This window comes from Notolepis coatsorum, assembly GCF_963971535.1.
Source record: "Notolepis coatsorum genome assembly, chromosome: 4".
Classification (NCBI taxonomy): Eukaryota; Metazoa; Chordata; class Actinopteri; order Aulopiformes; family Paralepididae; genus Notolepis; species Notolepis coatsorum.
This window is the reverse complement of record NC_140168.1, coordinates 119303106-119316457: the sequence shown is the minus strand read 5'-3', so window position 1 is coordinate 119316457 and position 13352 is coordinate 119303106. Positions and strand designations below refer to the sequence as shown.

Genomic DNA, 13352 nt, shown 5'->3' with positions numbered 1-13352 from the left:
TTTCAGGCAGAAGGATTCATTGAGAGCACAGAAAGATACCCAACAGTATTGTTATTAATTTTCTTCGTATTTATTGTGTTGGCTGAACCGTTTGAGCCGTTAATCCCTTTTAACACGTCTGTCCTCTCGTCTCCCCCCGGACCAGGTTTCCGTTTCACGTCGGTACGCGGGGACAAAGTGGACATTCTTTACAACAACATCAAACACTCCATCTTCCAGCCCTGCGACGGGGAGATGATCATAGTCCTGCACTTCCACCTCAAGGTGTGTCACAACAACCACATGAATGTGTCCCGAAAATCTATTTGAGTATACTCAAATATATAGGGCAAGATCCACACGAAAAGACCCGCTCGAAAAGACACTGTCACCCACCTCAGCACTGGAGTATACTATATATTTGAGTACACTATGGGCTAGATCCACAAAGGATGGATTGCACGGTGCTAATTGCACCCTTACTTACAAATTCATTATGAATTGAAAATGGGGGAGCCTGATGTAAACGAGATGAAAGTCTTTCTCTGGTCTGCATCCCCTTAACAATTGTGTGTATTGAGCCGTACTGTATTGTACCCATTCTGCGATCTGTTAATACAATTTTCATTCAATCATGCAGAATGGGTACAATACAGTACGGCTCAATACACACAATTGTTAAGGGGATGCAGACCAGAGAAAGACTTTCGTCTCGTTTACATCAGGGTCCCCCATTTTCAATTCATAATGAATTGTAAGTAAGGGTGCAATTAGCACCGTGCAATCCATCCTTTGTGGATCTAGCCCATAGTATACTCCAGTGCTGAGGTGGGTGACGGTGTCTTTTCGAGCGACCAGTCTTATCACACGGGGGTCTCTGAGACGATCGCTGAACGACTTGGGACGACCCAGACAAAGATGGGCATCGTCCACTCGTCCTGGGTGGCTCTTTGGCCAGCCTTCTTCTGTCGCAGGCTTTCTCTGGTTCCCTCCTTTCGCATTTCATGCTTGGCATCGTGTCATGAAAGCTGGGATTATTATGTATCAGCCAGGTGTTTAGTAGGGATGGGATAGAATATTAGAACATTCTAATAGTCATTCAGTTATTAAGATCGATTTAATAAAAAAAAATACAATCGATGATTCGTTTTGTAAAAAAGAAGAGAAACCTTTTTTTTTTATTATTGAAGAAAACACTTATTTAATTCCTTTTTATATTTAGAGGCAGCCTAACCTAATTGATCTAAAAGATGCACATGCTATTGTTTCCGTTTGTTTATTAAAGTCGGTTGATGGGCCGATGCAACGCTGTTATTAGAGGCTACGATGGTGAACGGTGTCATTTTGATTTATTGTCCGTCAGGATTATCTGAACTTCAGATTCTGAAGTGCCTATTTATGTGCAATACCCTTTGATTTTAATGATCCATTCTATTAAAAAGAATAACTGAATTGAACTGAAACTGAACATTTTAACTGAATTTAAACTGAAACAGTATATGGAGCCAAACGTAATTAGACAAACTAACGATCCATAAATAAAATGGGTCACTTTTAATATTTGTTTGCAAATCCTTTGCAGTCGATGATGGCCTGAAGTCTCGAACCCATAGACATCACCAGACACTGGTGGACAATGATGACTTGCTTCACTGATGGTGACGGTTCTTTGAACCTCATATTGAGAGCTGACGGCAACAGATTCCAAATGCAAATACCACACTAACTACCTCTAGACCTTTTATCTGCTCCTTGTAAATACCACACTAACTACCTCTAGACCTTTTATCTGCTCCTTGTAAATACCACACTAACTACCTCTAGACCTTTTATCTGCTCCTTGTAAATACCACATCTGGCCATGGAACAGCTGAGCAGCCAATTACTTTTGGTCCCTTAACACGTTGAGTGCCACGTACGCTTTTTATCGTTAGTTCATGCCGACCTTTGAGTGCCCCCGACGCTATATAGCGTTTGTTTGCCGTTTTTTCATTATTGGCGATTTGAATTAATATTTCATCAATCGAGCCTCGGGTTAGTGCTGCGGAGTCTCTCTGAGCTCAATTGGGAAGATACCCCCCCCTATCGTCTCTCCCTGTGTAACTGCACCCCATTACTTTAGACTGATGCAGGGGGAGTGGTCGGTTTGCTCATTTTACTTTTCCGTCGAGCCAACTGAAGAGACCAAGTGATCGCCGGCCATCAGAACAGCGTGGATTATGTATTTACAGTACCAACACTAATCAATAAGCGTGATCAATATTTGGAATGGCGATCAGCAATTGGAATAATCTTTTTGGATAACGTCTGATCTCGGGTAAGGAATTTATTTTACCAGTCTTAGTATAATCGGAGCTATTTTCACAGATATAAGCTTTTGCCCTATGTCTATGTGGCTCTGTGGCGGTGATTCCTGATAAGGAAATGAGGGAATCGATTTTTCAGCCCGCCTCTATAGCGTGCGTAAATACACATATACTATCGATAATCTAGCGTTTATTTGAAAACTATTCATAAATAGGCCGAAAAATGACTACGTTTTTGTGTATGCTAGAATATTCCAGTAAATGCCGTTTATCACGGAATCTTTATATTTTCCTTAAACGAGGGCTTTTCAAAATGCTATAAAACAAAAATTAACCGATAAAAAAACAATCCGTTTTGACAATGTTGACTGCAAACAAGTCAATGATAAACGACAAGCAGATTAGACACATAATTTAAGAGAGATTATGCGTTCACAATGCTATCATTGAAGTGGGTGCTGGCATTCAACAGGGTTTCCAATGTTAATGGCTGGCACTCAAACTGTTAACACTTTCAGTGCCAGCAGGGGGCGCACGATTTAGTGCTTGAATGCCCACCATCCACTTCAATGTTAGCGTTAATAACGCCTAATCTATGTTTTAAATTATGGCGCTTTTTTCCATTCTGAGCTGCTGTACCAACGGGAGACTCGGTTGATGAAATATGATCAGATCGCTAATAAAAAAATAAAACGATAATTAGCGTCGTGGGCATTCGGGGGGGGGGGGCTGATAAAACGTCATATCACGTCGTGGGCACTGAAAGTGTTAAGGAGGAGGCATATATAGAAATGGTTGTAATTCCTAAACTGTTCACCTGATTTTGGATGTAAATACCTTCAATTAAAGCTGAACATCTGCACTTAAAAGCACATGTTCATTGTTTAATCTCAGATCCATTGTGCTGGTGTACGGAGCCATAATTATGGAAATTGTGTCGGATGTCCAAATATTCATGGCTCTGACTGTCGAATTGTGATGATCCAGAATTCTTTAGGAAGGTTTTGGGTTTAATGCCAGATATTTCAACACTCCTTTCAGGCACGTATGTATTCAATGGAATGAAGACTAAATGAATACGCTTACGTAGGCAAACTAATGTTGAACATGGATCTGCCCTGGAACAGAACATTTCTGATGATACTACATTTACATTTAGTCATTTAGCTGACGCTTTTATCCAAAGCGACTTACAAGTTCTGTATGACAAGTCATCAGGAAGGGCACAACTCTATCAGCTGAGTAACAATGTTCATCAAAGTGTTAGTGCTACAGTGTAATACTACTACTACTACTGATAAAGAAATACATTTGATATGGACACAGGCAGTTCCTAAATAATCTCCTTGCGATAACAGAATAGTACCGCTTCTGACTCTTAGAAGATGAGTCTCAACTCCACGTCACCACATTCCAATCGGCTTAAAACAAACACTGAAAACCATTTGCAACTCTGTCTCATCAATGCCTATTAACGTGCTCCCTATATTACACCTGTGAAGCACACTTGTATTCATTAGCACTAATGTAACCAGCTAACGTTGCACCTGTTCAAGTTAACCACCTACAACTGTTCAAACTCTTTACACTTGTTCAAGGTTAACTATTTACACCTGTTCAAACTTAACCATTACACCTGTTCAAACTTAACCATTTAACAGGGTAACAGGGATACACATAACACACCTGTTCAAACATAGAATTGATCAAGTACATGGGTGCATGGTTCAGGTGAAGGGTTTCTGTGCTTGTAACATGGATGTATCCTTCTTTCATTGCAGTAGCACGACAATTGTATACAATGAATATAGCAACAACTGTGTGGTCCCTTTGGTTTGTAGGTAGAGATGGCCATTTAAATGTTTATCAATATTCTAATTAAGGCTGAGACGATATGCCATTTGGAAGAATCGATAAATCGGGACCAAATTTACGATAAATATCTATTTTTATTATTAAATATTTAAAATATTTTATTTAAACGTTTATTTTGCAGCAATTCTTTGTTGTGGCCGCCATCTTTAGTGTTACAGATTTCCGCACAAAACTACCAGTGATCCTTTTTATTTTATAGTCGGTGGTCTCTGGATGTGATGGAGGAGTGCACTGCATATTGAATCCTTTCAGAGTGAAGAGTTGCAATTCAACTGAATTTTCATGAAATGGGGATGTTTTAACTAATATAGTCAAGTTAGACCGCGCTCACAAGTTCTCACACTGGGTGCTGTAATCCCATAAAGTTCAGTATATCAAAGCAGGGTAGCCGGACCAGCACTCACAGGTTCAATGTTTTTTAATGGCAGCCTGAATAAAAAGCAGACATGTTTCGGACAATGTCCTTCTTCAGTGGTATGGCTAGCACTGGAAATACATTCAAGGTGATGGTTAAATACACCTGGCAGGTAATTGACACGGCAGGAAATGACATCACAACACGGGTGTGCCTGTGCAATATGACCAAATGAATGACTTATCAAAATAGAGTCCAATCATAATTTATACATATATATATAGATATATCTATATCTAACACCAATCTATATTATAAACAATGCAATACAAAACAAAACAAAACAAAATTACCAGAAACTTGATAACATATAACATGCCCATTAATTTATAGGGCTGATTGAGCCACTTTACGTAATTAATGAATTAATTAGTTTCAAATTATCCATTGGGCATCTTTGTGAAGCATGCCTCTAGTTTGGCAACAAACAACAACTTTAATCAGCCCAGAAATAACAATGTAGGAGTAAGGAGGTTAAAGGAAACAGGTTAACACGTTCTCTTGATTCATTCCTCTAGGTTCGATGCAATTGAACAGGTGGATATAATAACATTCACGTTGCAACAGCAGCTTGTGTCTGTCTCCACCCCGCGCTGGCCTGAGTACTAACTCTAATCCCATATATTTGAGGTCGCTGACGGTATGTTTACACTTAGAGAAATGTCGAGCTACCGACGACTTGACATCTGAATTTCTCACAGCACATTTGTGTTCACTTATTCTTGATAAAATTCACCATATTGTTCACTTATTCTTTTAACAAATACACCAGATTGGACGAATTACACGTAATCCGTCCTTTGACTGGGATATTTTTCCCCGTTTTTGGATGTGCGAAAAATTCTATCTTTAATCATACCCTGGCACTGTACACAGGATTGGCAGGGAAAATTCCCATCTGGGATATTGGACATAAAATGAGAAGGTTTCTTTAAGGGCAAATCAGTTTTGACTAGGAGATTAGATAAATTCGCTTGTCTCTTGTAAAAATAGTTAGGCGAATGCTGAAACGCTGTCCCTATGAGAGGGTCGGACTGCAGAATATGCCAATGTTTATTGACAATACTCCGTGTGTCTCTCGTAATAGGGCTGTAAGTAGACACAAAAGATACTTTGTCAGGTTTATCTTCTTTCTTTCTGGGGGTGAACAACGTGGCCCTATCGATATGTTTGGTTTTATTCAAGGCTTTGAGTGTCAAATCGGCACTGTATCCTCTCTCGTGGAAACTGCCACGGAGCACCTTTGCTTGTGCAATAAATGTATCGTCAGTATCACATATTCTCTTATAACGGAAGTATTTGGCTATAAGGAAGACTGTTCTTCAAGGCTGGGGTGTGATAACTAGAATAATGCAAGAACGAGTTACGGTCTGTCTCCTTTTAAAAAAACCTGTGTAATGAGATGCCATCAAGGGCTTTCTTGATCAGAACATCGAGGAAGGGTAAATTATGCATATCAAACTTTAATGTAAACTTTATCGTTCTTCTACAGGAGTTCAGGTACTCAAGGAAGGCAAAAAGCTCAGATGATTAACCAGACCAAATAAAAACAGATAGTTAACTAAAGCATGCCACAAGATCTAGTATTTTAGTATATATAAAGTATTGATGCTCGATATTGGCTTTTTTACCTATACCGATATTGTCCAACTCAATTTCCGATACCGATATCAACCGATACTGATATATGCAGGGTTTCTCCCCCCCCCCCCCCCCCCCCCCCCCCAAATGGAATAATTTCAGGTAATTAACATTACATATCTCTTGTTGTGGAATTAACACAACATTATGCATACTTTTGACAATAAATAAAATCAGAATTTGTTCTTATTTGCTTGCCTGGGTAAATAAAGGTTATAGAAATGTTAAAAAAAAAAATTTAAAAAAATCCGATACCGATATTGTCCGATATCACATTTTAATGCCGATATCGGCCGATAATATTGGACATCCCTAGTATAAAGTATTTAAACCTTTTTTTATTTACATATACAAATATATCTATGTGCCGCCACTTATCCATATCACGCAGTTATCGATAAGTGGTCTCACTTACTTACGCCTATCGCTCCTTTTGGGGGAGCATAGGCTGTCGACAACAGTTCGCCAGGGTCCTCTGTCCTGTGCTTTGCTTTCCAGCTGTTTCCATGTCAGTGCGCTCTGTGTGATGTCTGTCTCCAAGTCCCTGCGCCAGGTGTTCTTGGGCCGGCCTCTCTTCCTTTTGCCTTGGGGGTTCCATCCAAGGGCCTGTCTGGTGGTGCTGGTGTTTGGTTTGCGTAGTGTGTGGCCGATCCATCCCCACTTTCTTCTCTTGATTTGTTCTTCCACTGGTTGTTCGCCCGTTCTCTGCCAGAGATCATTGTTACTGATGGTATCTGGCCAGTGGATGTTCAGGATCCGCCTCAGGCATCTGTTGATGAATGACTGCACTCTAGTCATTGTGATCTTGGTTGTCCTCCACGTCTCTGATCCGTATAAGAGTACTGGCTTGATGTTGGATTTGAATAGTCTGATCTTTGTCTGCTGACTGATTACCTTGGAGCTCCAGATGTTCTTTAGTTGGATGTATGATGCCCTTGCCTTGCTGATTCTTGCTCTGACATCTGCCTCCGTGCCACCCTTCTTATCTATGATGCTACCTAGGTAGGCGTCTATACTATCCGTAGCCGCATTCCTGCAGGACGCTCTCTGATTGGCCGACGCCAGATTCTACACTGGTTAGGCTTAGGCACTCTTTCGAAGTTGGTTAAGGTTAGAGTTTGTCTTATAGCATGGCAATAGAACGCCAGGTAGTTTGCAGGCTGGTCGACGTGGAAATGGGCAAAGACACGGCTCATCACGCGATTGGGCAAACATGTCAGTGGCCAATCAGAGAGCGTCAGTCAGTGGCCAATCAGAGAGCGTCCTGCAGAAATGCGGCTATGGAAAGTATAAACGCCCTAGGTAGGTGAAGGATTCTACTTCCTCAAGTGCTGTTCCCTCCAGGTTTACTGGGTCTTTGTTGTTTGTGTTGATCTTGAGTATTTTGGTCTTTCCTTGGTGGATGTTGAGGCCTAGTTGTGTTGAGGTGTCTGCCAGTATGTTAGTCTTCTCCTGCATCTGTTGTCGACTGTGGGATAGTAGGGCAAGGTCGTCTGCGAAGTCTAGGTCGTCCAGTTTTGTTGCGAGTGTCCACTGGATCCCGTTTCTCCTCTGTGCTGTTGTGGTCTTCAATATCCAGTCGATGGCCAGGAGGAAGAGGAAAGGGCACAGGATACTGCCTTGCCTTACTCCAGTCTTCACTTGGAAGCTTCCTGTCCGCTGTGTATGACTCTGCAGGTCATTCCTTCATAGGAGTTCTTCATGATGTTGACAAGCTTTTCTGGTATGCCGTAGTGTCGAAGCAGTTTCCAGGGGGTGTTTCTGTGGAGGCTGTCAAATGCCTTCTCATAATCTACGAAGTTGATGTAATGGTGGAGAGTTCCATTCCAATGATTGCTCGACTATAATTCGGAGGGTTGCAATCTGGTCCACACATGATCTATTGGGCCGGAAGCCTGCCTGCTGGTTTCTTAGCTGTGGATCCACCGCTTTCTTTATTCATTCGAGGAGGATTCTGTTGAAGATTTTTCCTGGCACTGATAAAAGCATGATTCCTCTGTAATTGTGGCATTGGCTGAGGTCTCCTTTCTTAGGTATTTTGACCAAGTAGCCTTCTTTCCAATCTGTTGGCCCTTCTTCTTTCTCCCAGATCTTCTCAAACAGAGGGTGTAGCATCTCTACCGAGGTGTCTATGTCTGCCTTCAGTGCCTCCGCAGGGATGTTGTCTGGTCCTGCTGCCTTACTATTCTTTAGTTGTGCAATGGCCTGTTGGATTTCCTGCTTTCTGGGCTTTCCACAGTTGATGACTGTCAGTCTCCGTAGGTTGAATGTCCGGGGGGTTAGGTGGTGTCGGTCTATTCAGGAGTTCTTCAAAATACTCTGCCCATCCCTCTTGCTGTTGGTCCAGTCTTGTGATGGTCTTTCCTTTCTTGTTTTTGATTGGTCGTTCTGGTCTGCTGAACTTTCCGGACAGTTTCTTGGTGGTGTCATACAGTTCCTTCAAGTTTCCTTTTGCTGCTGCCTAGTGATGCACCCATGTGAAAATTGTGGCCGATACCGATAACCGATATTAATATTGCTGTCTGGCCGATACCGATATTTACCGATGTCGATATCTCTGTATAGAAAACACTTTTTTATGTTTATCAAATAAAGAGATATTTTCCAAAACGCATTTTTTTTTTTTACTTTTGTAACTTATTTTCAGAAATGACAGATATTTTGAAACTATTTAAGGCCAAAACATGTAAAAAGGGGAAAAAAATATATTTTTACAAAACATGTAAAAAAAACTGCCATATCGACCGATATTATATCGGCGGCCGATATATCGTGCATCACTACTGCTGCCTCTTCTGCTTCTTTAGCCAGGTTGTCTATGTAGTTTCACTTGTCCTTCTTGGCATTTCTTTTGACCTTTCTGTTTGCCTGAGTACTCTCTTTGGGCTTTTGCCTTGGTTGCCCCTGTTCTGCTGTTGTTAACATCTGCCTTTTCTGTCTCCTTTCTTCTATGTTGCGTAGTGTTTCTGCTGATATCCACTCTTTAAGTGGTCTCAGCCTTTATTCTAATATAATGTTTTAAAATTGTTAACCCATCCCTCAATAAGAAAGAATATAGTGCACTCGTAGGGCTTCTGTGATCCTCATCTTCACTAAACAAATCTATTTTCCCATTCACTAGTCAAATTAATAAGGAATCCAATTGAAGACCAAATCAGCAGGCTGAATCGGTGCAGTTGAGGCAAACAAATCCATCCACTATAGTCTAGGGATGGGAATCGAAAACCGGTTCCGGTTGGGAACCGGTTCCTAATTGGCCGATGCCTGGAACCGTGTGCCTCCCGTGACTTTCGATTCCCTTATCGCTGCCAGGTTTTTCCTAGTTGCGCAATAATGTTAGCGTTAGCATGTAGCCATGGCAGACTCTATTTGATTCATTAAGGGCTCGAAATTGCCTGGGTTTTGGTAATATGCTCCCGAAATGCTCCCGCTGTTTGGCTACTTCTATGTGCAGTGAAAACTACTTGAATGCTTTAGAACCTAGTCATTGATTTAGTTTAGGGTGAGCTAAAATTAGCCGCGGAGCTATCGCTAGCTAACGTGAGCTAACGCTATTTAATCAAGCTCACAAAGAGAGATAAACAGCTGACAGCGGATAGTACAGGTACAAATACAATAAAACAGCGGGTGGGGACTGTTGTGTAAACCTTGTACTCTTTAGTTCACATATAATAAGAGCCGGAGTGTTTGTTTACTAAGTCTCTACTCTGAGTCTGTCAGACAGGAAGTACCATGGTGCAACATACAAATGTGTCCGTGTAGCAACACAAGCCAATACCTTACAGGACAGGGGCCCGGGGAGAGGTGTGTGTGTGTGTGTGGTGTGTGTGGTGTGTGTGTCAGAGGAATAACGACCTGTTATTCAATAGATTAAATTAGTTTAAGAATAAAAAAAATAAAATGCATTTTAAGAGAATCTCAAATACATTATTTTATTTAAGTGTAGGCTATAGTTAATGTTTTATTTTTTACAGTTTGTATTTTTCTGACATGGTAAATGGCTGCTTTTTTATATAGCGCTTTTATCCAAAGCGCTTTACAATTTGTTCCTCACATTTTACCTATTCACTCACACATTCACACAACGACGGCGGAGGCAACCATGCAAGGTGCCAACCTGCTCATCGGGAGCAGTTAGGGGTTAAGTGTCTTGCTCAAGGACACATCGACACGCTGCCCGGGAGGAGCGGGAATCGAACCGGGAACCTCCGGATTGCCAGACAACTGCTCTACCTCCCGAGCCACTGTCGCCCCTGACATGGGGGCTCAACAATAAATGACAATCAGAAATGTCAAGTTGCATGTTGTTATTCTAACCAGCTTAGTTCTGTTGCATTTCCAATTTATTTATTTAAATTATAAATTGATCAGGTATAAGAGAATTGATAAAGAATCGAATCGATAAGCAGAATCGATAATGGAATCGTATCGATAAAATCCTATCAATTCCCATCCCTACTATAGTCTAATACTATATGAATTTTGAATAGTAAAATATTTGATTAACCGTGCCTATCTCTAGTCCTGGGTGTGCATAAAACATTTAGTTTTGTTCCCCCGCCTGTATCCAGCTCATTCTACTTTCTTTACCGAGTAATAACTTTGTTATTTATTTTCTACCCAGAACGCCATCATGTTTGGCAAGAAGCGCCACACGGACGTCCAGTTCTACACGGAGGTGGGCGAGATCACCACGGACCTGGGCAAGCATCAGCACATGCACGACCGCGACGATCTGTACGCCGAGCAGATGGAGCGGGAGATGAGGCACAAGCTCAAGTCGGCCTTCAAGAACTTCATCGAGAAGGTGGAGACGCTCACCAAGGAGGAGCTGGAGTTCGAGGTCCCCTTCAGAGACCTGGGGTGAGGAGGCCCATCCGTAATCCAAACGTAAACAAAGGGGCAAGACCCACCACCGAAAATGAAGAAGAAAGTCTGCTGTGACTGCAGACGGTTACATTCTGATGTACAATGGGTTAAGAGTAGGGATGAGCATAGTCGTTTATGCAACTATCGTATTGAGATGGGACCCTGTTAACTCATTGGTGGCCAATAACGAGTAAACTCGTGTTTCGCCGCCAACGCTTGAGCGCCAATAATGAGTAAACTCGTTTTTGGATCCTTTGATATTTTTTCCTTTGATCCCCGTTCTAAACGGTCATCCGGATCACTCTAGGTGTCTGTGGCTCATTTGCCTACATTGGAATTGCAATGCCGATCAAATCTCACCGGGTGGCAGTATCACCTACCTTTTGAACTCTGATCGTCCAGTTCAGACATTGTCTCTACTGAACTCTTTCTGTCAAGACTCGCTCTGAGGGGGAGGAGCTCTTGCAGAGCAATCGCTAGGAGATATGCTTGCCTCAAAACCTATAGTTTCCCGTAAACACGAGTAATTACATATAACGAGTAATCGCGATCGCCGACGGGATCATTGGATCATGTCTATTTTACCGAACCTGAAACATGTTTCTGTAACGATCACGATCAGTGTCTTATTTTACCAGACCTAAACCAAGCTTTTTCTAACTATCGCATTTTCGGGGTAAGACTAACCCCCTTGATGATTTTGTGAAGGCACATGTGTACATGGTATATACCTTTTTTATTTGGGGTTTCAGGGGATCAACCAGAACAATTTGGGCTTATTGCATATAACGCGTCTTATCTCGCGATCTAATAAACTGGTTTATTTTGGAAATGGTTGATGTTTAGCGTGTAATAAACTACAAACTACAGTGTGTAGAAACAAACTCTTTATTACATGTTGGACTAGAAATAGTGTCAAATGAGCCATACTATTGTCTCCATAGCTATAATATAGAAATTATACAATAGCTCCGCAAAGATCGTGAAATATCGTGAAAATGGTCAAGAAAAGCTGGCACTAGCCAGTGCAGATGGGGAAAGCTTGTGGCCGTCAAAGAGTTAACTGTTACACCGCTGAACGGCATGCTGGGTACAGTGAATTGACAATTGCGCATCATTGGAATTCCGATTTTTATTTTCTAACTGGGCGGACCGCAAATGAAATGTTGCGTTTTTTTTCTCTGAATGTAGCCAAGAGTAAAGACCCTAACCCTGTCAAAACGGCAGTCATAGTGTATATTTTCAGCAATATGTTTGTTTACCAATAGGTTAAAGTGTTATTAGTGAAATATGAGTTCTGGAATTGTATTTGGAAAAAGGCGAATATATACATGCAAAAAAAATCCACACCGCCATTTTGTTTGTAGTCATATGAGGAGAGTAGACCCAGAGCTTTCGAATGGCGTTGGAATTTCGAAAAACGACACTACCCAGCTCAAGCCAGCTCCTGTCAATCAAATGACTTGTGGATAATTGTTTTGTTTATCTTATTTTTCGGGATTATCTACCACAAAGCTGAATGTTATTGGCATAAATTAGACATTCGCGCTTCTTGCTGCACGCCTGGTGATACTAAATCGAAAGGTTATCCTATAACCTAGTTATATGAATACTGGCTGAGCGTCTCGCTCTTCGCCATAATGAGATATATATCTTATCTCCAGCACCTACTGTGCTCATTAACAAAACAATGCACCTGACCAGGCCCCGCCCCAGTGTCCTCCTATAAGACACCGGACATGGTCACACTCCCCCTTCCTTGGGAAAAAGTTTCCATCATAGAAAACCCAACCAAGGGACCTCAGGGCGCTAAGAGCGAGACACTCAGCCAGTATTCATATAACTAGGTTATAGGATAACCTTTCGTTATATAGCATTACTGGCCTCGCGTCTCGCTCTTCGCCATAATGAGATATGGGGCAGAGCAGACGCGTGGCCCGACAAGTGTACCCCCTGAGGGCCCGCAAGCCCTACCACCAGGGGGGAGGGGAGTCCCGTCCACCCGCCCGTCCTAGTGAAGGGGGGGCGCCAGTCAACTCCACCAAAGTGCGAAAAAAGAGGGAACTAGAGACTCCTAAAAACGCACAGCACAGGCGGGGCCACGTGTGACACATCGCCCTGTGGCACACACCCACACACTCCTGCTAACCCACAGAGGCGGGACGCAGCGGAGGTCCCAGACCTCAGAACCGCCTGGGAGACAGAACCCCCCGTCATGTCCATGAGGCCTAACAAAATTAATAGTTGGTTTCAGGTTGCCGACCGAC

The 13352-nt window shown here is 42.1% G+C and overlaps 1 protein-coding gene across 1 annotated transcript in view; it reads left to right on the top strand.

Moving 5' to 3' along the window:
* Positions 1 to 13352, top strand: part of supt16h (SPT16 homolog, facilitates chromatin remodeling subunit) — a 100915-nt gene that overhangs the window by 68760 nt on the left and 18803 nt on the right. Inside the window, exons 17-18 of the mRNA XM_084312337.1 lie at positions 146 to 264; positions 10841 to 11079. Of these exons, the coding sequence (XP_084168463.1) occupies positions 146 to 264; positions 10841 to 11079 (358 nt within the window). The remainder of the gene's footprint in view (positions 1 to 145; positions 265 to 10840; positions 11080 to 13352) is intronic.